At 33.4% G+C, this 27,384-nt stretch overlaps 1 protein-coding gene across 3 annotated transcripts in view; it reads right to left on the bottom strand.

Annotated features, from left to right (window-relative positions):
- CSNK1G3 (casein kinase 1 gamma 3) overlaps positions 1 to 27,384 on the bottom strand; it is a 115,813-nt gene that overhangs the window by 59,600 nt on the left and 28,829 nt on the right. For all 3 annotated transcript variants that reach the window (XM_081310819.1, XM_081310818.1, XM_081310820.1), the window contains exons 3-4: positions 19,274 to 19,314; positions 14,991 to 15,060 (exon numbers count right to left, since the gene is read on the bottom strand). In XM_081310819.1, coding sequence (XP_081166945.1) covers positions 14,991 to 15,060; positions 19,274 to 19,314 — 111 coding nt within the window. The remainder of the gene's footprint in view (positions 1 to 14,990; positions 15,061 to 19,273; positions 19,315 to 27,384) is intronic.

The following is a 27,384-nucleotide window of genomic DNA, read 5'->3' as shown; positions in this document are numbered from 1 at the left end:
TATAATAAGAGTAACTATGAACAGAGCAGGGAGGAAGATCAGGAAGAAAAGATTAACATTAAACAGAGACATGAGATGGGAGGGAAAGGGAGAGAAAAGGGAAATTGCATGGAAATGAAGGGAGGCCCTCATTGCTATACAAAATTACATATAAGAGGTTGTGAGGGCAATGGGAAAATAAACAAGGAGAGAAATGAATTACAGTAGATGGGGTAGAGAGAGAAGATGTGAGGGAAGGGGAAGGGAGATAGTAGAGGATAGGAAAGGTATCAGAATACAACAGTTACTAATAGGGCATTATGTAAAATTGTGGATGTGTAACCGACGTGATTCTGCAATCTGCATTTGGGGTAAAAATTGGGAGTTCATAACCCACTTGAATCTAATGTATGAAATATGATATGTCAAGAGCTTTGTAATGTTGTGAACAACCAATAAAAAAAAAAAAAAAGAAAGTAAACCACTCCTGTTGGCCTTAAAAAAGCAAACCATATTGTTGTGGAAAGAGTCATATGCCAGGGAAAAGCCTCGAGGAACCGAGGGCCTTGATCCTATAGCAATGAGAAGCCGAATTCTAGCAAAAACCATCAAGCTTCTTAGAATGTAGTTTGAAAGAAAAATTACACAACATATTTCACATTTCTACACCTTCATCTTTACTTCTAAGTAAATCTGTATAAGTTTTGATGAGGGGTAAATGAACTTATTCCTTTTACACACATATCAAGGACATACTTGTGGCTGAAGTAAATTGATAATATTGTACAAAGGATAGTTGTCACCAACTCATTTCTTTGTGGTCCATAATGAAATAAACATTTTTGTATATGATTAATTCTGTAAAAAGATGCATGTTCAAAAGATCTATGATATAGAGATATCTAAGATATCCTGTAATCTTAATCTAATACACTTTAGATATTTTAATTTTTTTTCTTAGGGAAAACATTTAGTATAGTGCAAAAAAATCCTTCATGATATTTTCATGAAAGGTTACATAACTTTTCAAACCTAAACATAAAACTTGTTATAGAAAATTCTTTAAACCAAACATTTTAATCTAGGACTTCAATTTGATTTGTTCCTTCAATCTAGTTTTTTGTGGCCCTTAGAAACATACACACAAAAAAAAAATCCACTGCTAATATAGCAATAAAAATATTTTGGGTTAAATAAAAAATCAAACCAACAGGCTTAGAACTGAGTTCCATATCAGATCATAGGCCACGCTCTCACCTTAAACTGACAATCCAGCTAGGCCATGCCTGGACTCCTGGCCCATAAAAATTGTGATATAAAAAAGTCCCTTGTTTTAAGATACTGAGTTAGTAATAATTCATTGTGCAGCCATACAAAATAACACACACTCCAAACATAAAGCCTAAATGCCCAGAATTCACCTGTATTTTAAGAGCAGATTTCCAATAATCTAACATATAGCAAGTAATCAATTTACCTTAACAATTCATTTATCTATTTATTTATCACAAGAAAAATGAAGTTCTTCTACCACAAATGTCTGAAAAAATTTCAAATAATTTTTTTCCCAGTAACTTTAAAAGGTAAAAAAAATCTTTCTAAAATATAATTTCTAAAACTTCCCTTTCTTTTTAATAAGAAATTTGGGAAACATGAATAAATTCTTGTTGATGACCCTATCATTTTGAATATAAATTATTGCAGCACCAGAATAGAACACACCAAAATAGAAACCAGGACAACTAGGTTCTTAGGCTAGCCTGATGTTCTCCAACTCGGCTGTGTGCCTGGCTTGCCACTCAACCTCTCAAGTTGGCCTGTAGTGGTAGTCTGGATTAGACTAGTATATTTCAATGTGAACATGAGTTAGGCAGCACAACATCTGGGGGCTAGAAAGAGAGACAATACTGCACAGCAGGGATCAAGGAAACGAGTTCAAACTACACACATAATCCCCTCTTCAGAAACTGAAACACTGATATGTTCCCATGTGTATTTGTCAATAACTCTGCAAACACACAAACACATTTACACACATACACATACACATGTACACACACAAATCCCATACTTTGTCCCATTTTCCCTTAGCACCTGGAACCACAATCTTAGTATAAGCCACTCCTACAATAGCCAGTCTCATCATATGTGTCAAATCCACTCCTCAAGTGTGAAAATGCACAGAAAAGTTTCAGAAATAGTGAGAGGCTCACTAAAGTTTATTCCAATTCTGATAGCTTATTTTTACTATGTATATACATTAAGAGCTGAAACTTGGGCTGGGGATGTGGCTCAAGCGGTAGCGCGCTCGCCTGGCATGCGTGCGGCCCGGGTTCGATCCTCAGCACCACATACAAACAAAGATGTTGTATCCGCCGATAACTAAAAAATAAATATTAAAAAAAAAAGAGCTGAAACTCATAATTAAAACTTATAAACAGCACTCAACTTCTAGAACTTTTCAACAGCTCTTGGCTATCAAGCCTTTAAAATTCTTTCCACAATGCTTTTTCTCCCCCTCCATGCTACTGGAAGTTATCAGTTTTTATGCTGTCAATTTAACAACCTCTAATAACTCATTTCCACTCTTTAGTTTGTTGCTTCTGATCTGCAGGTACAAGGAAACCAGATTATCAAAGCTTGCTACAATTATATGTAAAATTTAAAATTAACAGGTTTTGAAGTTCTTTCATGAAAGGACTGTCATAGGGCTTCGCTAATTCCTTCTGAGTCACCATTTATTTCCTAAAAAAGTGATTGAGAAATGATCTCTGGATCAGGTAACTATAGATAAATATAATAAACTTTTAGTTTATTAAATGACTGAATTTTTTTCAAATGTTTTTAAAGATTCCAAAAAAATGGAAAACCACTTAGAGATCTCACTGTTTTAATTCAATGGTGCTTTAAATAAAAAGTACAGGGGGGCCACTATTTGGAGGTCAGACTCCTGCAACAGACCCCAAATGAATTTACTAAGTCAAAATGGAGTCACCTGTGCTAAAGTTCAACATCACTAAAGGAAATCAAGCTATTTATCTGAACTTTTAAGAAACCAGGAAAAATGAGAGAGAACAACCAAATGTCTCAAAGGCTAGTTTCAATCATCATGATAATAATGAAGTTCCCTCTGCTTTAATCCTTAAAAAAAAAGCAGCAGCATAAAGTAATTTCAGGGTTTTTGTTTTGTTGTTCTAGGGATTGAACACAGGGCTTGGCATGTTAACAGGCAAGCACTCTACCACTAAGCAACATCCCCAGACCTTTTTAAAATTTTATTTTGAGACAGGGTCTCCCCAAATGGTCCATGTTTGGCATCAAATTCACGATCCTCCTTCCACAGCTTCCAACCTGCAGAGTGGCTAGGATTACAGGTGTATGCCACTGCACCTGGCTCAGTAATCTGGTGTTAACCAGTTATGTTTCTATTGTTCTGTCTTTCTGTCCCCAAAGCCCTACCAAAAATAAATAAATAACTTCGAAATGATCAATCTACTTTTTGCCCTTTGTTTCTGCTTTTTTTTTTAAGAGAGAGTGAGAGAGGAGAGAGAGTGTGAGAGAGAGAGAGAATTTTTTTAATTGTATTTTTTTATTGATTATTTAAAGCATTACATAGCTCATGATATATCATCTTTCATACATTTGACTCAAATTGTGTTTTGAACTCCCATTTCCACCCCAAATACAGATTGCAGAATCACATCTGTTACATATTCACATTTTTACATAATGCCATATTAGTGACTGTTGTATTCTGCTACCTTTCCTATCCCCTACTATCCCCCCTCCCCTCCCCTCCCCTCCCATCTTCCCTCTCTACCTCCCCTGCTGTTGTTCAATTCTCTCCCTTTTTTTCCCTCCCCCTTGCCCCTCATAACCTCTTATAATTCTATGTATCATTGAAGGTCTCCTACTATTTCCATGTGCTTTCCCTTCTCTCTCCGTTTCTCTCCCCCCATTCGTCTTTGTTTACTGTAGTCTTTTCCTCATGTTCTTCCTTCCTGTTCTGTTCTTAGTTGTTCTCTTTATATCAAAGCAGACATTTGGCATTTGTTTTTTAGGGCTTGGCTAGCTTCGCTTAGCATAATCTGCTCTAATGCCATCCATTTCCCTGCAAATTCTATGATTTTGTCATTTCTTAGTGCTGCATAATACTCCATTGTGTATAGATGCCACATTTTTTAATATTTTTTTTTAAAGAAAGAGTGAGAGAGGAGAGAGAGAGAGAGAATTTTTAATATTTATTTTTTAGTTCTCGGCGGACACAACATCTTTGTTGGTATGTGGTGCTGAGGATCAAACCCGGGCCGCACGCATGCCAGGCGAGCACGCTACCACTTGAGCCACATCCCCAGCCCTGTTTCTGCTTTTTTTCAGCCTTTCTCTTCTATAAAACCCAACTCTTCTGCTCAGCTCTTCAGAACACTTTATTCTGTTTTAAGGAAAGTATTGCAGGACTCTGGAATCAAAAATAAAGCCAATTAAGATATTTACACTATCCTGCTGTGTATCCTGTGTCCCCTGACAAGTGCAATAAAACAAACAGAAAGTATGCTTGAGAATGAACAAAGAGGGTTGGGGATGTAGCTTAGAGGTAGAGCACTTGCCTAATAAATGCAAAGCCCTGATTTCACTCTCCAGGACCTAAAAGAAAAAAATAAAGAGAGGATGGACAAAGAGACCCTATTACTTCAAGGAAGATGTCAACAAAATTATTTGTTACCAATATAGCTAATAATATTCAAGCTTTCAAGCAATAATTAGAGTTGTGCAAAATTTTTATCTGCCAAAGTAGCTTTGACAGCTTCCCAACTTACAAACTTGTTTGATGAAACTGTAATGATATTAACTATTTTGATTTGAGTAATAAAACATCAATATTTGAAATATATGCATAACTCAGTGAACCAGTATCTTCCAAAAGACAATGCACATAAGTTACATGCATGGATAAGTGGTCCAAAGTACAATGGATTTTTTTTTTAATTTTAATATTTATTTTTTAGTTTTCGGCGGACACAACATCTTTGTTTGTATGTGGTGCTGAGGATCGAACCCAGGCTGCACGCATGCCAGGCGAGCGCGCTACTGCTTGAGCCACATCCCCAGCCCTACAATGGATTTTAATATAAGTAGAATAATTTTTTTGATAAGGCTTCTCACTCTACATTATAACTCACTTGTAAGAAACTCCCATTTTCAAGTTTTGGTATAGTACCAAACAGTATACATAATTTAAAGACTTATTAATCAAGGTTGGCAAATCATGGGTTGAAGTGCTGGTGAGAATATGAATTAGGTTTGAAGGGAAATTATCCTGTGCTTTTCAAAATAAGCAAAAGTATGCACACAATGATTTTCAAGTTGTATTGTTCCTTGGAGTTGAAAAAAAGAACTGGCAATTACCTAAATATCCACCAATGCTAGACTAATTATATAAATGAATTATGCCAAACCTATCCTGTGGAATACAATTTTAACTGTCTTCAGAGATAACTGTGAAGAACAAACTGCTGCTATTTACATCTTATAATACTACTGATTAAATGTGTTATTCAAAATACAATCAGGTATTACTTTTTAAATAAGATATTTTAATGTTATGTGTGTGTGTAAGTGTGTGTATAAATTCACCAAGCCTCAGCAATTTAGTGAGGCTTTCAGTAACAGTGAGACCCTCCCTGTCTTCAAAAAAATGAAAAGAACTAGGGATGCAGCTCAATGGTAAAGTACCCCTGGGTTAAATCCCCAATATAAATAAATAAATAATAAGATAAAATTTAAAAATCCTGAGACCCAAATTTTTGAGAACTGTTGTCCTAGCTGTAAGTGCAGATATGAACAAATAGGTACAGTGAGTTATAGACTTGGCAAGAATCCTTTTGTTAAAATAATACAATACCTACATGTAGTTATAAAATTTTACCAATTACCCCAAATAAAAGAAATCAAGTCTCCTTACTGGAGCAATAAGCAACATCATTTCTGTGAAAATTCTATTTATACATTTAGAAATTATTCTAAAATTCAAAGATAAAAAATAACACCACTTACAAACAAGTAAAAGTGTAATACTGCAAAAATTAAAAAGAATTTAGTTTATTATCCTTTTGGGACTAAATAATTATGGAAAAAAATGACTATTATTCTTATACAACTCCAATGCACAATGTTATAAGCCATTTTTTCTTGCAACATGCAAAAGTACATTTAATGCAAAAATAAATATGAAATTACCATATTTTTCATGGTTTTATACATTCTATCTTTTTAATATTGCATTAAATTTTAAAAAATAATTCAGTATTTAAGAAAAGTTAAGTCCCTCATTAAATTTAGATACCCTGTTAAAAAGCATGGTTTATTTTTTTAAGATTCTTCTTGGTAAATTACTGAAAAATATAACACCTACCATACAACACACATTATAGTCTTAATGACTATATCATATAAACCAAACTTCTTTCTTATTGACAATACATGGCATTCTTTAAATGTATACATTCTCTGTAAACTACAACTTTGACAGAAAAACTTCATATTCTTTACTATGATGCTAGTACCATAGTAACAATAAACATGTATATTTACCTATAAATTCATCAATTTTAGCAACAAAGCTTACAGAAATTCCCATAGAGACCCCAACAAAGAATTAGAAATATTACCCATTTTCAAAATGTGACAACTAAGACAAAGGAACTCTTAAAAATTTGCTACATAAATATTGGTTATCTAGGTTGAGTACATTTATATAATGACTAACCCACCCATATAGTATTCTTCATGATTTTTAGTAATACTAAAATACAATAGGCATTATTCCAATAAATCACTTACTTTCATGCTTTTTACAATATTTCTTTTGTTTTATCACACAGAATCTTATAAGATACAGAGAGACAACAAAATTTTTATAAAGTGGTCTGAGAAATTTGATCATGCAACGCTGAACAAAATGAATTTTAGGTATTACTCAAAATGTTTATAAGGCTTGAACTATTACCCACAATCCTTCTCAAAAGTAAGTAATTTGATAAAATTTCCATACATTATTATTATTATCTTGATTTATCATTATCTTGACAATGCATGAAGGTTCAGAGAAGAAATGATCAGGTTATGACAACATTAATTCAATCAGTGAATTGATCACCTGATGGAATTAACTGAGTGGTAACTGAAGACAGGTGGGGTGTGGCTGGAGGAGCTGGGGCATTGGGGCATGGCTTTGAGGTATATATTTTGTATCTGGCCAGTGGAGTACCTCTCTCTGCCTTCTGATCATCATGTGAGCTGCTTCCTCTGCCACATTCTTCTGCCATGATGTTCTGCCTCCCCTCAAGCCCTAAAAATTGGAGCCAGCTGTCTATGAACTAAGACCTCTGAAACTGAGTCCCTAAATAAACTTTTCCTCCCCACTATAGTTGTGCTGGTCTGGTTTTCAGTCACAGGAATGAAAAGGCTGATTAAAACAATTATGGAATTAACAGAAAGAAGTAAAGAGTCTTAAAAAAAATTAACTAGAGGCATCCAAAACATGTAGGGATGGAATCAAAGTAAAACATGTAAGATACACAAAAATCCTCACATTTTTAGCAAGACACAAATCAAGGGGGAGTGGAGCCTGTGTAAAAAAGGAAAAGAGGTTTTTCTAACAGCTCCAAGAAGGCAATACTATAAAGTTAACAATTTTTTAAAAAGCCACTGCTGCTATTATTTAATCATTGTTTTGAACTATACAGTTCAAGAACCCCTCAAAAAGTCAGGCTAATAACTTAAGAAATTATGATTTAATGTTTGCATGATCTTTTGGGGGGAAGGGGTGGGGTACCAGGGATTAAAACCAGGTGCTTAACCATCAAACCACATCCCCATCCCTTTTTTTGTATTTTATTTAGAGAGAGGGTCTCACAGAGTTGCTTAGGGCTTCACTAAGTTGCCAAGGCTGGCTCTGAACTCACAATCCTCCTGCCTCAGCCTCCCAAGCCTCTGGGATTACATGTGTGTACCACCACCCGGCCTTGTCTGCATGATCTTGAGGAATATTTTTAATATCATTTCTATAGTCAAAGATTTGCTAAGAATCTTTACTTTTTCAGATAAGAAGTAACTATAACAGAAAAAGTTATTTTACTTCCTATGATAAAAAGGAATTAATTAGGGCTGGGGTTGTGGCTCAGTGGTAGAGTGCTCGCCTAGCATGCAGGAGGCACTAAGTTCGATCCTCAGTACCACATAAATGTAAAATAAAGATATTGTGTTCACCTAAAACTTAAGAATAAATATTTTTAAAAAGGAATTAATTAATTGACAAGTTTCTGCCAGATAGCCTACTTCAACTTTCTGATGTCAAAGAAATAAGTTAATATAAAGAAGCATTACTCAGACTCACAGATCTTCATAACAAACTTTCCCATAAAATCTTAAAATATTTCCATGCATTTTCATGTAACATCAATAATTCAAATGCATTTTAAGCAAATAAAAATTTGTAACAATTAAAATCTTTCTCTGGAAAGTGAATTCTTTAGATGGCTGAATGGTACAGTCCAGAAAAGTCTATATAAACTTTAATAAACTTTTTCTAAAATTTTATTATAAAACCTTCTGCATATTACCTTGGCTTACCATTTCCATTAATTTAAATATTAGCATTAATTTTTTTCTATCTCTAGTTCACTAAAATCAAGAATTAAATGTACCTAATTATAGGATAATACAAAAAAAATCAGTTTAAATAAATAAAAACTTGAAATGGTATTACTTATCCAAAACTAAAATAAACTCAAATTTAATAATATTGCAATTTCACACTAAGGTTAAGAAACCAAGTTTTAAACATATGATCGCAGATGTGACAAGGCTATAGAAAATCTGGAGATTATATATCACAAATTCACACATAATGAAAAAAAGACATCTATTTTCCTCATTTAACAATTTATCATTACAACTATTTACCAAGGACCTACAATTGGTATTCATTTTGCTCAGTTCCAAGAAGGAAAAGGTGAACATATCATTATCACTGTCCTCAACATAAACAAATAGTAACATATGATAAAATAAAAATAAAAGTACATTTAAAATAATATCTGATCAAAGTAAAAGCCCCTTTTCTGAAGAGCAACAAACAGATGTCAGCAAATGCACTTCAAACTGAGTGACATTTAGCTCAGGGTTAAAGAAGGAAGGAATTCACTGGGAAAGAAAGATATTCCAGAAAGGAGAATATAGACATGTGAAATACTATTATTCAAATAATAATAAATTGAATGCAACTAAAAAGTAGATAGTAGAAAGAGGAAGAAATTTGGTCTCTATGCTAAATGATGAACTCCTATGAAGAGGTGTAAGGAAGAAGAAGGTTAGATGTACAAAAGGAAGTCAATTCAAATGAAAGTAACAATGGGGACAAAAAGAAGAGAATGAAATCAAGAGGGATTCTGAGACAGAACTGACAGAACATTTTGACTATCCCAACAGGCCAAAATCACTGAAGAGACTAACATTTCGGCTTGAATGGGTGTGCAACTCATAAAATTTGGTAATCCAGAAGACCAAACAGGTCTATTGGAAAAGAGGAAAATCATTGGAAGGTGAAAAGAAGATAAGAGTTCAATTCTAGGTACACTGAACTTCTGATTCCAGTAGGGACATTCGTGCATAAAGGAGACAAAAAATTGGAACTTGTCTTTATACAAATGTTCATTTGATCCTCTCTTCCCTCGCTCTTATTACAAAAGATCCTGGATTGTAAGAAGAAAGTTACACACAAAGGATAGGAGGCTGAGCAGTTATGCCAATCCTACGATTGCCTGCCCCACAACTCCTTATTTATTTTCTTATGTAATATCCTTTATTTGTTTAAGCTACTTGTATCACAATTTTTGTAACTAACAGTCAAATCATTCCTACCCAACACAATGGACCCCACAGCTTCGTCCTCAATCCTTTACTCTTATCCATCCCTGTACTCCCCCAAGGAGATCTTGTACATTCCCTTTGCTTTCAAAACCATCTCGGTGCTGATGATTCCCAAATCTAGAATTTCATTTTACTTAGGGAAAGCTAAGTAGATGTGAGAAAACAAGATTATTTAGTACATTATATTTGCTATCACAGAAAGTGACAATGGGATAAAACAATATTCTCATCCTTAGCTAAAGCTAAGTAATGTAAGTCACTCCTTCATGTGCACACTGAAAACAAACTTTTGATCATATATAACAGATTCAGTAAATAAAAAAAAAAAGAGGGATGTTTCCAGGGATGCTAGGTGAAAGGAAAATTAGACACACGAACTTACAGGAGGACTAAAACCCAGACAGAACCAGACAAATTACTTTTTCACAGATACCTCACAAAATAATTCTAAATAAATCTTTCCTTTTAATTTATTCTTTATTATGGCAAAAATCCATAACATAATTTTATCATTCTAATCATTTTAAATGTACAGTTCAGTGGCACTAAGTACATTCACATTGTTGTGTAACTATCACCATTATCAATCTCCAGAAATTTTTCATCATCTTAAACTAAAACACCCTTTAAACAATAATTTCCATTTTTATTCTCCCATAAGCTCTACCATTATAATTTCTGTCTGTATGCATCTGTCTACTTAGGTACCTCAAGAAAGTGGAATCAGAGTATTTGGCTTTTTCTGACCGGCCTCTGCCACTCAGCACAACATCCTTAAGGTGCATCTATATTGTAACATGTCTCAAAACTTCCTTTCCTTTTTAAGGCTGAATAATATTCGACAGAAATTATGCACCACATTTTTCTATCAACAGATATCTGACTTGCTTACAGCTTTTGGCTACTGCAATACTGCTGTGAACATGGGTGTACAGTTATCTGTTGCAGTCCCTGCTTTCAATTCTTTTACATACGTATCCAGAAGTGGAATTTCTAAATCAAATGGTATTCTGTTTAATTTACTGAGGAACCACCAGTTTTCCATGGTGGCTGCACCATTTTATAATTACCACCATTAATGTACAAGAATTCCAATTTCTCCACATCCACACTAATACCTGCTGTTTTCTGGTTTTAGTTTTGTTTGTTTAGTTGCTATACTGAAGTGGGTGAAGTGGCATCTCAATAAGATTCTGAGTTGCATTTCCTTATTTATTAGTGATGCTGAGTTAAAGTCCCTTACCCATTTTTTAATTGAATTGGTTCTATTTTTGTTGTTAAGTTTAGGAATTATTTATATATTCTGCATATTAATTAAGTATAACTTTAATATATTTTTAAAGACAATGCTAACAAGCAAGTTATCAAAATTAAATATTATACTGCATGATTTATAGGTTGAAATTGCTTGAAAAGGCTCATATATGATTAAGAACAATCTGAAAATATAATCATTCCAGCTATCAATTCCAAAATAAAATTGTTTCGGTCACCAGTTCTCCCAATTAAGCACTCTTGTTTTTCTATAAGGTTTACATAGGTACTTAAAAGTGTTTTTTGTTTTTTCTTTTAAACTTCCCAACTGATATAAAAAAAAAGTACTCAAAATTCATGTGACTCATGAAATATTTAAAAATATCACATTTATCATAGTTTCCCAGCCACTATGATATACATCTTCTGGCAATACAATTCACATTTCAATCTACAGAAATAATGGCAGCAGGAAACCTCCTTAAGTAAAAAAGCTACCCAATAAAGGGTGGTACCTGCACCTGTGCTACACAGTAGTCCTATGGTATGTGACTGCAAAAAGATATATAAATATATGTTTAATTTTTATTATAACAACCTCTGACATAATTTAAAGTTAAAATGGGTGAATATTAAGATACTAAAAGTATACTTTTATTACTCAATACAACTAAATTCCAAATTGACTTATTTATTCTTATCAAATTAAACCATTTTCTAAATAAAAGTTCTACTTCTTTTATTTTTAATTATTTTATTGTTGGTTGTTCAAAACATTACATAGTTCTTAATATACCATATTTCACAGATTGATTCAAGTGGGTTATGAACTCCTATTTTTACCCCGTATACAGATTGCTGTGTCACATCAGTTACATTTCCATTGATTTACAAATTGCCTTTCTGGTGACTGATGTATTCTGCTGTCCCATTCTCCACTGTCCCCCCTCCCCTCCCCTCCCCTCCCCTTCTCTCTCTCCATCCCCTCTACTATAAATCGTTTCTTCCACTTATATAACTTCTTTAATAGATAGAACTATGTGTTTTTATCTTCATAGTACCCAATCTGCCTTCTAACAACACCTCAATTTCCCAATAGACAACCATTGTTCCCAATCTCAGTTCCTAAGGTCCAGGTAGTTCCTGGGATGTGCACATAACCTCACTTTGGGCAATAAAATTCATAGTGACTCAAACAAAAGAAGAATGGGACTCAATATAAAACAGTAAAATTTAGTCCTAGCACTTTTGCTGGAGAATGTTTAGAAAAAAGGATGTTTTTATAATTGCTAAGCCTAGTCTATGATGGCTACCTTTGCCATCTTTAAGCAGAGGCAACCAGACAGTGGAGCTTATACATACAAAGAACAGTAAATCATAAACAGTCAAGATTTTGATGACAGTGTTTGAAACCCTGGATAAAGCAATGTCGCATATTGTAGGTTATTTCCTGGAATTTTCAGCATATATGTCAATAAATTTGTGTTGTTTTCTTCTTTTCTACTTAACTTCTTACCTGACAGTCCTAATTAACATGTATGGATTTACATACAATTAGTTTAATCGCCATAACTTAAAACTCATTTGTCAGTGTTAATTCTGGTAACTGAGGTCCTGCTACCATGTGGATGTAGAGTATCTTCCAAAAGCCCATCTATTAAAGGTTTAGTTGCTAGCCTGTGGCACTACTGAAGGATGGTAAAACCTCTACCATGGGGCCTAGTAGAAGAAAGTTAAAGTCAGTAGAGATGTGCCCTTAAAGGAGATTTAGGACCTGGCCCCTTCCTCCCTCTCTCTTTGAATCCAAGCTGCCACAAGCAGAACAGAATTCCTCCATGGATGTACTCCTGCCATGATATATTACTACTGGCACAGACACAAAACATCAGGGTCAACTGACCATAGACTGAAACCATGAACCAAAATAAATCTTTCCTCCCTATAAATTAATTACCTCAGGTGTTCTGTCATAGCAACATGGAACGCTAACAAAGGCCTGTTTGTATCAGACTTAAAAATGCATTATACAAAGCCTATTGTTGGGTAGGGGATGCTCAGTGATAGAGTACTTGCCTAGCAAGTGCTTGGCCCTGAATTTAGTCCCCAGTACCACAAGAACTTAAGGGGGGAAAAAAAAAAGGAGAAGGAGGAAGAGAAGTAGTAGTAGTAGTAGTTGTTGCTGTTGTTGTTTATAGTATTAGATGCTTTAACACAAAATTTTAAACTTGTTGTCCCTGCAATGACCCATTTGTAAAGTTTTATAAAAAAACCCCACAAATCTCTGTACTATATGAAGAAATAGACAGCTCTACGAAGCTTACAAAGGAATACATGATAAAATAATAATAATAATAATAATAATAATAATAATAATAATAATGTAAACAAGCTTACAAAAGAATACATGATAAAAATAATAACAATACATAAAAATTCCATTTTATTAAATCTGGGGAAACAAAACGCCCTACCTACATTATTAAAAAAAAAAAACTGTACAAGTAAATTTATTATGATTAAAAGAATAAGAGTACACAAAACTAGAGCTGTGAAAAGCTTTAACAGAAGAAATATAAGGTACAGTACAAAATGTTTCCATTAATTTTTTCCAATGACACAAAATATTCATTTTCACTTGAATCCAAAGTTTATATAAAAATACACTTCTGTTAGTTTCTCAGTTACTGTGACAATTAATAAAAGACTGATGGCTTAAAACAATAGAAATGTATTCTTTGAAAATATAGATAGCATAAGTCTGAAATCAGTCTCAAAGGGCTGGCAAGGCCACGCTCTCTTTATAGGCTCCAGGAGATAATCCTAGATGCCTCTTGGAAGAAAGACTTCATAGCTACAAGCATTCCCTGATTTATGGAAGTATCAGTCCATCTTTCCCCCATGGTCACATTGCCCTCTACTTTTCTGTGTATATAAAATGACTCTCTGCCTTTCTCTTACAAGGATGTTGTTTGTGATTGCACTTAGGACTTGCCCAGATAATCCAAAATAATCTTTCCATCTCAAAATCCTTAATTTAATTAAGTCAGGCTGGGGATGTGGCTCAAGCGGTAGCGCGCTCGCCTGGCATGCATGCGGCCTGGGTTCGATCCTCAGCACCACATACAAACAAAGATGTTGTGTCCGCCGAAAACTAAAAAATAAATGTTAAAAAAATTCTCTCTCTCTCTCTCTTTCTCTCTCTCTCTCTCTCTCTCTCTCTCTCTCTCGAAAAAAAAAAAAAAAGTTATAAAAAAATAATGTCTACAAACTCTTTGCCATATGGTAACACTTACAGGTTCCAGGGATTATCATATGACTATCTTTAATGGTACTATTTTTCAGTCTATTACAAGACCACAATAAACTTCAATAGCTATAATATTGCTCAAAAGGCTAAGAATATGGAAGCTATATGTATTTTATATTCTCAATTTTTTTATAATATTCTCAATCTGTGCTAACACCAACGAAAAGCTCCCAATTTTCATGTTTAAAATAAATAAGGGCCTTTCAGACTATAATAAGACAATGTCTGATAAGCACAGCCTCCAAGTAGTGACTCTTTTTTTAATTTTTTTTTTTTTTTAGTTGTAGATGGACACAATACCTCTATTTTATTTGTTTTTATTTATTTTTTTTTAAGTGGTGCCGGGGATCAAACCCAGTACCTTCATGCAGTTAGGCAAGCGCTCTACCACTAAGCCACAACCCTGGCCCCTCAAGAAATGACTAAATCAAATTTAAAATACTATTCCTTGAATCTCAAGAATGGCTATCATGCAATTCTATTTTATTTCAAATTTTTTAATTAATGTATTATTCTTTACCTCCAGATCCTAACTGCTTGTAGAATCTGTATTCCAAATGTAGCTGTGGTGCTCTGGATTTCATGGGCTCCTAATCAAAAAACAAATGAACAAAGACATTTAAGTTAAGAGATCATTAGGCCCCAATTCCAAATGTTATAAATTTTGGTGTCAACTCTTATATTCTACTAGGCATTTTTCTCTAAAATTATATCTGTATAAAAATCAACACCAGGTTCAAAGTAAAATTAACTGATGTCATCCATAAATATATAAATGGTATGTAGCTATTAGATCAAGCATTAGGGAATTCTATTATGTTCAACTATTTGACCCTGGAAAAAATATACACTGAACATTTATGACTAAGGAAATGTTGGTCCTTATACTATTTCTCTCCCAGAAATTCAGCTCTGAACTGTGTATATCTGATGTAAAGGTTCTAAGTTAACATGAAGACAATGAAAAGCATAAGGAGTTGAGAGTGTACCTCAGTGGTAGAGCATGTGCTTAGCATAAATGAATGAGGCCCTGGGTTCAATTCCCAACATCCCCTTCCCCCAAAAAAAGGTAAGAAAGAGCAAAGATGGTAATATGAAAAATGTTGATAGTAACATCTTTTCAAAATTTTTTTAAACTTACATATAAAAAAACAGAGCTTTTAAGTGATAGATCCATTAGTTTTGTTAATTACATATTCTCCTATAATCAACATAACAAATGATCTACAGAATATGTAAATAATCTCTTCCAAAGAGACTATTTTATTTTTATCACCCTGGGGTTAGTTTTGCCTATTGTTGGATTTCATCTAAATGATATTATACAGTATAAAGCATAATGATATTATACAGTATAAAGCATATACATATATGCTTTATACTGTATAATATCCCATTTTATACGTGTAAATAATAAACTGTTAAAAAAATCAATGTTTTATAAATCAGACTTTTTAATCAATGTTTTTTTAAGACTATCCCTATACACATATGCTCACAGACAGAAGCAACATAAACAGAAGTAACTAAACTTTTGGATACTATATACAACATTAAATGTGAAAATATCTATAAGAAAAAGAAAACTGTCATAATTATACAGGAAATTTAAGCAAGAACCAATAGGAAAGTATAACAAGGTAACAGATACATACAATGTGCTTAAAACAGTACCTTCTACATAGTACCTTATTATCTGTAATTCTTCAGATAACAATCTGAAAATATGTAATCTTAAAATGTACAAGATGCCCATTTATGAATAGATCTGGAGACTATCATGCTATGTGAAACAAGCCAATCTCAAAAATCAAAGGCCAAATGTTCTCTTTAATAGGTGGATGCCAACACACAATAACAGTATAGAAAAGGTAGAAATTCACTGGATTAGACAAAGGGGAATGAAGGGAAGATAGGGGGAATGGGAATAGGAAAGACAGTAGAATGAATTGAACATAAATTTCCTACATTCATATATGAAAACACCACCAGTGAAACTGCACATCATGTACAACCACAAGAATGGAATCCTAGTTAGAATAAGTCATACTCTATGTATGTATAATATGTCAAAAATACACTCTACTGTCATGTGTATGTAAAAAGAACAAATTTTTAAAAGATGCCAATTTATGCAATCATAAGTGAAATTACATACAATATCCCCTAGGTAAAAAATAAAGACACATAACTGACTTGATCAACTAGATTCCAGTACTTAACTAGCAATAAAATTTTATTATACCATCACATAGCAAAAGTCCCTTTACAACAGGGTGACATTTTCATTATTCATGTGCAAAATCTCTGAGGGTGATGGACAAGGTCAAATTGAAAAATTATTTGAAAACAAACTATCGGCATGGACTAGGATACCATTATATATTTTTTAAAAAGCACATAGAAATACCAAACTATGGTCTAAACAATTTATGTGAAGATTTTTCTGTCCTCCCAGTATATTTTTTGGATAAGCTTGAGGAAAGCATGACTAAATACCATACTTCAACCTCAAAATACTAAAGACATAGATTCTAAACATATTCCCCGTTACCACCAAGTATTCTGAGAAATTATTATATGTAAAGCTGATTGCTGTGCTTTAAAAAATGACAAAATTTTTAAAGGAAAAAACATAATTAAAGGGATAGTGATATGCCACAAAATAAACTAAAAAGCAATGCTTGTATGTATGTGTAAGAAGACTTAAAAATGACAGAACAAATGGTTGCTAAGGCATGAGAGGTATGAAGAAAACAAACAAGTACCAAATCTAAAAAATAAATGATCTAAGGTCACTACTTGATGACTGAAATAGACAAGGAAAGTTGCCTAGAGCAGTGGCTCCTGCTTTGACACATGGTTTAGCTGCCTTGGTCTAGCTGATTAAAATGACTGACATACAGGACATATTTTCTTGAATGCAGCTACTCACTACAGGATGCTGCATCAGTAACACAGAATACAGGCCATACCTCTATACTTACACTCTACCCCCTCAAACCCAAAACCATAAAATGTCTAGACTCAAGAACATTGGCCTTGAACATGGAAAGGAAGAATTCCAAAGAAAGAAAAATCAATAGGGTCCATTCAGTTACTGTCCAGCTCCTGTATCCTGGGCCTCCTCACTATGATTCACATATAGTAACTCCTCTTCTGTATACTGATTTCATGCTCATGAGGAAACTTTAAGTTTTAATTTAGTTTTCTATGTAGATCAGCCTACAGGAAGGAAACATTGTTTATACTAATTTAGGCACTTTGCACCCATAATAATAAAATATGTCATTATAAATTAGAAATAAACCCTGCTGAATATTTTCATTTCTGAGAAATTAACTGTGAGAATGTAAATCCAACTCTAGAAACAGAAACAATCTTGGTATAATGACCTAATCAGATTTTATGTGATAGGTGCTAGGGTGTATATAACTCAGTAGTAGAGTGCTGGATTGCTGAATTCAATTTCCAGTAACACAAAATTTAATTAATTAACTAACTAAAATAAGATTTTCTAATATAATGCCAAGGAATAAACTTGAAATCAAAGTGAACTTATCAAACAAATGCCAAATATCAACCAGCCAATCTCTCCTTATGGTGCTATAGTCTACTATACATCTTTATTTTCAAGTGAAAATAAACAGTATTTCTTACAGTGAAACTTGGTCTATACTCACAAAGACACATTAAATAGGAGTTTTCTACTTCATCTCAAAAGTTATTCTAATTCCTCCTACTGGCCTCTTCCTCAAAAAGGCTCTCCTTTATATATTAGTTTCATATCACCCTAATAACACAAATTATATCGGCAGAGACAAGATTGGCAAAGGCAAGCAGACCAAAAAACCAAGCCATGCTAAGCCTCAAGGAAACGTGGGTGGCAAGTCAGATAGAAGAGCAAAGTATGGCTTATAAAAATAATTCCTAGGTCCCAATTCTTCCAAAGAGATCCATCCTCTAACTATTATAGTAGCACATTCAGGACTTCAGAACCGTCCCATGAAGTCACATAAGGTAGTGCATTCCTGTCATCTCAGATACTTGGAGATACTAGGAGAATCATGGATGCAAGGACAGCCTGGGCAATGTCATGAGGTCCTGCCTCAAAAACAACAAACCAACCCAGACTAGTCCCAGGGGAGCCAGTTTTCCCTGCTATCCTACAGCCATGTCAAGCATTTCTGAACCCTAAAAGTCAAACAATAGCCAGCTTTACCTGATTTATAAAATGTCAATAGAAAAAATTTCAGAAGCTTACTTGAAAGTATGTTTTCAAAGAATGTAATTCTGAATACTTAAGGACACATTTGTTTTGTCCAAATGTTTGAATCAGGAAGAGAAATCTTGCTTTCTAATTTTTATCTAATTAAAAATGCTACCTTAAATTAAAAATTGGGTGAAAATTGGGCTGGAGTTGTGGCTCAGTAGTAGAGCACTTGCCTAGCATGCGTGAGGCACTGAGTTCAATCCTTAGCACCACAAAAAATAAAATAAAATAAAGGTATTGGGTTCATCTATAACTAAAAGAAAAAAAAATAGAGCCAAAATTTATTCGGTAAAGTTGCCAAAGTAAAAGGACTTAGTTTGTGAAGCACAGAGAAACACTAACATTCTACACAGATCAATCATGTACTTGAAGGTCATGATGATATTAGCATTTTAGTAATGAAAAAAAGCAGACTATGCATATTATTTTCCCTTCAAATAAATACCCAAATTATAAATGATATGAAAATGAAACATAATTAAAACATAAACAAGGAAATAATTAAGGAAAAGCAAGATATATGAACTTACCAGCTTAATTGCCACATATTCATTCGTGTATAAATTTTTCCCTTGAAAAAGAAAGAAAAAAATATCAGTTTCTGCTAAAAAATTTTTCTATATTTTTATTGGTGTACTATGCTTGAAATTAATGGTGGGATTTGTTGTTACATATTCACACCTACACACAATATAACTATATAATTTGACCAATATCACTCCCCAGTATTTCTTCTTTCCCTCCCCTCCTCCCTCTCCCTGATCCCTTTTCCTCTACTGAGATTCCTCCTTCCCCTTCAATTCCTTTTCCTTTTTAGTTTTCACATATGAGAGAAAACTTACAATTCTTGACTTTCTGAGTTTGGCTTATTTCTCTTAACATTATATTCTCAAGTTCTGTCCATTTTACTGCAAATTAAAAATTTTCGTTCTTCATCATGACTGGATAAAATTCTATTGTTAACAAAATTTTTAAAGATATATAAATTGTACTCTGGGAAGGAAAAGGGAAATAATACATTATGGGTTTTTTTATATAAAGAATAGAAATTTGTTTTCTCACAATTCTGGAGAAAATAATACATTTAAATGAAGTAAAAAGCCTTAACTATTAAGCAAAAACACCTCAACAAGAAAATATTTTAATTAATCAACTCAATAATATATTTAGCATATCACATATTGAGTAGAAAGTGATACTAATAAACATGTTATCCCACTTACAAAAATAGAAAGATTCTGATTTTGTTGTAATATTGTAGACAATTTTTTGTTTTGTTTTTTGTTTTTTTTTGTTTTTGCACTGGGGGTTGAAGCTAGGGGCACATTACTACTGAGCCACATGAGCCACATCCCTTGCTCTTTTTATTTTTCATTCTGAGACAGGGTCTCAGTTGTTTATGGCCTAAGTTGCTGAGGCTGGCTTTGAACTCTCAATCCTCCTGCCTCATCCTCCCGAGTTGCTGGGATTACAGGCATGTGCCACTTGCACCCAGCCCTGTAAACAATTTAGAGAGTAATCAATAATCAATGCATGCTAAATAAATTTTTTAAAGTATCACTTCTATATAAAAACAGAAATATAAAATTCCTTTCCTATCCATCATCTCATTTTAAAACCTTCATTATTATGTGATATAATCTTATTGAGACTCATATTTAATCTTATTAATATATCAATATACAGAAAAAGATCTATATTAAAACTACAACAAAAAAAGAAAAATATTATTCAGTAATCGGCTCTGAAAAACTAGTTAACAACACTTTGAGAAAAAGGGGTTATTAGCACTTCATCTTATGACCAAATTAACTCCAAAAAATATAACCTTAGACAAGAAAAAATATTTGCCATCCCAATATATGGAAGACTTTCTAAGCATAAGAAGATATTTTAAAAATCAAAAGGTTTTATATAGATTTGGTTGAATGATGAAAAACTTTATTATATGCAAAGAAAACGTAAATGACGAACTAAAATAGAGACTTAACATCATTAGCATACAGAAAATTCTAAAAAAATTGCAGTACACTTTGGCATTGGCCATAATCTAAAAAATTCCAATGGGTCAAAATCTGTAGCCTAAGGATAATACTATGGAGAATTTGGAAGTAATAGTACATGAAAATAATCTAATATACAAATTAATGTATACCTTTACAAGTACATTTAAAGAATAAAAATAACAGATAGTATCACATGTGATTTCTGAATTTCCAATATTTTTTCTTGTAATAAAGGATAAAAAAATGACAGATTTATCTTTTTAACTGTGAAAGTAACTGGTCCCAGTCATATTTGCTACTGAGTACTGAGTAGCTAATCATTGATTTCCATAGACACAATTTTTCTGCATAATACTCAATCTCCTTTCATACAGCAGCAATGAACGGTAGTAAAATTTCTAAGAAAATATCAGCTTCAGATATATATCCACCTTTGTTCAACATTTTTCATACAAGTATTATAATATTTTTCTAAATTTTTCCTTATTATATGAAAATAAGTAAAAGCAAAGAGAAAAAAATCATACATTGGTACTAATGCTGAGTAGCAGAAGTCTCATAAATTCCATATATCTGGCACAAAGGTGGAACTTTATATATAAACATACCAAAAGTGGTAAACCTTAAACTCTATTTATATACTCACTGAACCCATATAAACATTTTTTAAATATTAGAGAATATTTAATATTCTTACCCAAGGTAGCACTCTAGATGTCTTCATATACATTTTCAAGAACGTATTATGCATGAAATTTTAGTTTTCCTCAAGTAAGCTTATAGTAAATAACAATAAAATAAGGAACTTAATCTCAAAGACTGGCATCTAATTAACAAATGAACAATCCTGGTTCTTGATGAAATTTGCATTTCCTCAAGATATTATCTTTTCACAATTTTTTTATATTATGTTTATTCACAAGTACACAGGGAAAAAAAGAGCTTACAAGAAGTTATATTAAACACAGATCCCAAAGAACCAAAATATACCAAATACTTCCAAAACTATTGTGTTTATTGGCTTTTACATGGTCTAGCATCTACCTTTTTGCTCAGAGCAGAAAGCATTAAATCCTAAAAGCATCATCTGTTTTCGAACACTGGACATTCTGCTGAAGTTGGAGGGGTGGGTCATAGTTATAAACATTAACAAATATTAAACAATATAAAAGCATTTTTGTCACCTACCATAGCCATGGTCTCACATAGTGTTTAATCAATATTTGTTTGGAAGCATGAATAAACAAATGATGCACATAAACTATGTGTATGTGTATATGGTGTGAGAGGGAGGAAATATACATATTGAAGGAATCCCATTAAAAGAAGGCTCCCAAGTAGACTTGTGCTAGTTAATTAGTTTTAATTCCGTTTCAAAAGACATTTCCAATAGCGCTTTCTGTCACATTGAACTTGAAAAGATAGTTTTACCAATATTGTGGTGCTAGGATGGTAATTATTATAGAAAACTATATTCTTCAGAAACTGCATAAATATTTATAACAGGGACTAAAGGTATCCACCAACATCCATTCTATTCTTTCCATAATAATAAAATGCCCAAACTTGAGAATGACTACCCTACTACAGACTACATTTCTCAGCCTTTCTTTCAGTTTAGTGTGTCCATGTGACTAAGTTCTGCATATCAGTGGACAGTAGGTATGTCACTCCCCACTTCCAGGAATTGATGCACATATTCCTCACTCTTTTTCTTCTAACTTCCTGGCTGGCTAGCTGGCTGGATGCAAGAAGTCAACAACCACAACAATCACCTTACACAGACACCAAAGCCACATATTAAGGATGCAGAGGTACCCTAACAGCTTTGAGTGCTCGCCCTCTAATCTATGTAATGGGAAAGAAGAAGAATTAAGTGCTTAAATCCATTATATTTGGGGATTTTTTTGGTCACAGCATCATAATCAATTATTGAGTTATTATGTTTTTAAGTCTTTTTTATTAATAATTTTTTAAAATTTATATCACAGCAGAATGCATTATAATTCATGTTACACATATAGAACACAATTTTTCATATCTCTGGTTGTATACAAAGCATATTCACAGCAATTAATGTCTTCATACATGTACTTTGGATAATGATGACCATCACATTCCACTATCATTTCTAACCCCATGCCTCCTCCCTGCCCCTTTCACCCGTCTAAGATTTATAATGAGCTTTAGTTAGCAACAGAAAAATCAATAAACATAAAAATGATGAATTCACCCAAATCTGCCTATGTAGTTGATGTATCTTGGAAGGCCAGTAGAATTTTCAATAAAACAATTCTCAAACACAAACATTAAAATAAGGAAAATATAAAAACTACATATGAATAAGAGGAGAAACAAACATTAATAAAAGAAGTTATGAAAAATCCCATGGAAAACTTAATTATGTCAAAAGTTACAATATCTTTTTTCAGATACCATAATTCATAAAGCAACATAAAACATCCTTCTTCGTATTCTTTTTCTTTCTTTTTTTTTAAATTTTTTTTTATTGGTTGTTCACAACATTACAAAGCTCTTGACATATCATATTTCATACATTAGATTGAAGTGGGTTATGAACCCCCAATTTTACCCCAAATGCAGATTGCAGAATCACGTCGGTTACACATCCACAATTTTACATAATGCCCTATTAGTAATTGTTGTATTCTGATACCTTTCCTATCCCCTACTATCCCCGCTCCCCTCCCCTCCATCTTCTCTCTCTACCCCATCTACTGTAATTCATTTCTCTCCTTGTTTATTTTCCCATTGCCCTCACAACCTCTTATATGTAATTTTGTATAGCAATGAGGGTCTCCCTTCATTTCCATGCAATTTCCCTTTTCTCTCCCTTTCCCTCCCATCTCATGTCTCTGTTTAATGTTACTCTTTTCTTCCTACTCTTCCTCCCTGCTCTGTTCATAGTTGCTCTCATTATATCAAAGAAGACATTTGGTATTTGTTTTTTAGGGATTGGCTAGCTTCACTAAGCATAATCTGCTCTAGTGCCATCCATTTCCCTGCAAATTCTATGATTTTGTCATTTTTTATTGCTGTATAGTACTCCATTGTGTATTGATGCCACTTTTTTTTATCCATTCATCTATTGAAGGGCATCTGGGTTGGTTCCACAGTCTAGCTATTGTGAATTGTGCTGCTATGAACATCGATGTGGCAGTATCCCTGTAGCATGCTCTTTTAAGGTCTTCAGGGAATAGTCCGAGAAGGGCAATAGCAGGGTCAAATGGTAGTTCCATTCCCAGCTTTCCCAGGAATCTCCAAACTGCTTTCCAAATTGGCCGCACCAATCTGCAGTCCCACCAACAATGTACAAGTGTACCCTTTTCTCCACATCCTCGCCAGCACTTGTTGTTGTTTGACTTCATAGTGGCTGCCAATCTTACTGGAGTGAGATGGTATCTTAGGGTGGTTTTGATTTGCATTTCTCTGACTCCTAGAGATGGTGAGCATTTTTTCATGTACTTGTTGATTGATTGTATGTCCTCCTCTGAGAAGTGTCTGTTCAGGTCCTTGGCCCATTTGTTGATTGGGTTATTTGTTATCTTATTGTTTAATTTTTTGAGTTCTTTGTATACTCTGGATATTAGGGCTCTATCTGAAGTGTGAGGAGTAAAGATTTGTTCCCAGGATGTAGGTTCCCTATTTACCTCTCTTATTGTTTCTCTTGCTGAGAAAAAACTTTTAAGTTTAAGTAAGTCCCATTTGTTGATTCTTGTTATTAACTCTTGTGCTATGGGTGTCCTATTAAGGAATTTGGAGCCCAACCCCACAATATGTAGATCGGAGCCAACTTTTTCTTCTATCAGACGCAGAGTCTCTGATTTGATATCAAGCTCCTTGATCCATTTTGAGTTAACTTTTGTGCATGGCGAGAGAAAGGGATTCAGTTTCATTTTGTTGCATATGGATTTCCAGTTTTCCCAACACCAATTGTTGAAGATGCTATCCTTCCTCCATTGCATGCTTTTAGCCCCTTTATCAAATATAAGATAGTTGTAACTTTGTGGATTAGTCTCTGTGTCCTCTATTCTATACCATTGGTCCACCTGCCTGTTTTGGTTCGTATTCTTTTATATGATAATTAAGTGCAGCTACAACAAAACACAGGAGAGGCTCAGGTAAACAAAGTTCACTATACTCACAAGTCTTAAGGAGTCACACTGCATACCATGTAGTCACAGGAAAAGCACTAGGCTGGGGTTAGGTGGCAGAAGACAGGAGCAAAAGGAGAGGTTAGCCCAAGGCCTTTATTGGAATTGTCAAGAGAAAGGTAAGACAAGGCAGGGTAAACAATTTAGAATTGGCTACTCTCCATAATTCCAGTGACTTTTGGGCTTTAAGGGTGCTCTCTACTTGCATGGTTGCTGGCTCTGGATGATCAAAGCAGAGAAATACTGCCTCTTGGGAGTATAGGCCAGATAGAGGAGACAAGGCAATGGGTTGGTTAGTTTACATTATCAAAGGCATTATTCTCCCAGCTGAGTCCTTTGCTATCTTTAAAAACTGACTAACAGCCAGAGGGGCAGTCTTTCCCTAGCCAGAAAGGCTTTGAAAATGTCCAAAACTCACAAAAACACAGAAAAATAAAAATTATACAATACAACCATACATACATATATATATATATGCTTGCTATGATTAATCTCATTCAGAGTCTATGAAAAAAAAATTCTAATGGTTTCCATTCACTACCTAAGCTAAAAAATACATCTACCAATACATATTGTAAGCCTTACCACCAACACATAAATGAAACCACAAGCCAGGCACACCTGGAATCCCAGTAACTCCATAGGCTAAGGCAGGAATATTTCAAGTTCAGGGCCAACCTCAGCAATTTAGTGAAACCCAATCTCAAAATAAAAACATGAACAGGCCGAGAATGTAGCTCAGTGGTAGAGTGCCACTAGCCACTAGATTCAATCCTCAGTACCAAAAAAAAAAAAAAAAAAAGAAACAAACAAACAAACAAACAAATCACAAATATATACCAACACATCATTTAAAATAAAAAATACAGATAAAAATGCTTAACACATTTATTTCAATATATGATTTTTTAAGATATAACTTTTTTTTTAAATCTCATGATCCTTTTTTTTTTTTTAACTAATTACCTATAAGAATCATTTACAACAGTGTGCAAGACTGCCTTTCCTTGAGGCATTTAGGCAAGGAGGGATATTCTGCATTGTGTATAGGATTGCAACTCTTTTTTTGGTGCCCAAGAGGTCTGAAGCTTTTAATGCTCTACAACATGAGAGATAGTCTTCTAACAAAATAGAAATTACTAACTGTGCAGCCCACAAAGTTTACTTTATACTTCTTTTCTTATCCAATACCAACCACAAAAAAAATTCAGTACTAAGAATAATCAAGATGAGCCTATTACTGTTTTTTTTTAAAGTATTTTTAGAATCCAAACCAACTTTTAACATTAGAAACTGTTTATCCAAGTACAGAAAGAATATTGCTTATAACTTTTTCAAAATAGAAAAACATTTGGGGATTTGAAGCTAGAAGTACAATGCTCCTTTAGTATAGTCTATGAATAAGGAAGGATAAAATTATTAGTTGATCTCTGTTGTATGTGTGTTCTCACACACACACACACACAGGTATATATTTTATATATATATATATATGTTTATATACATATACATATAACTGAGACACATAGATATACATGCTAATATATAAATATCACACATGTATATATACAATTAATACTTATAGATACATTACATATATAAATAGATGTACTAAGAAGTCTTCTTATTTCTAATCCTGTTTATTCATGGACTGCAAAAGAAAGGCATGTTTTGCTGCTTTTTACAATACATAGTACAGTTTCAGTATATGGTTCTTATAGTTTCTCATATTGTCTTGGGCAATATGGTCCACTGGATTTGTTTTGTGTGAATATGCACAAACACATATATACACACACAAAATGTGTATGTAGTGTATAAATGTATATGTGTGTACGGTTATCTTGAAAAAAAAATGATATGAAACAATTTTGCTTAAAAATGGCCAAAGAGGGCGAGGATTATTGGCACGGTGGCAGAGCACTTGTGCCTTGCACATGTGAAGCACTGGGTTCGATCCTCAGCACCACATAAAAACAAATAAACAAAACAAAGATATTTTTAAATTTTTTTAAATGGACAAAGAATATTCAAATATAATGCTGTTCCTTTTACACTATCATCTAAATTCAACCCTCACAATAACCTGAAAGTGGAAATAATCCAATTATGAAGAATTTGAGGCCCTTGAGTGGTTAAAATGACTTATATGCTCCAAATTGGCAGGAACCATTTTTATATTTTTCTAGTGCATTGTAAGTGTTAAGAATTAAATAAATGGATATTGCTCAAAATTAGACCTCAAGGAAATAATCTGGTTTTTCTAACTCAGAAACAGTTTAAGAATTTCAAAGCATCTAATTTAACATGTCTCAAGAAATAAAATGTAAACATTTACTCCTTCAAGTATTTGATTCCCTATGAAATTCAAGTCTGCCAGCCACATCATGTTATAGCTATGTATAAAGTATGTCACTGCCTTTTTATTAGCTTGCTTAATTCAAATATTTAAAGTACATT

Source organism: Spermophilus citellus, assembly GCF_964194105.1.
Source record: "Spermophilus citellus genome assembly, chromosome: 1".
NCBI classification, from domain to species: domain Eukaryota; kingdom Metazoa; phylum Chordata; class Mammalia; order Rodentia; family Sciuridae; genus Spermophilus; species Spermophilus citellus.
The sequence above is the reverse complement of the archived record's forward strand: the minus strand, read 5'-3'. Positions and strand labels throughout refer to the sequence as shown.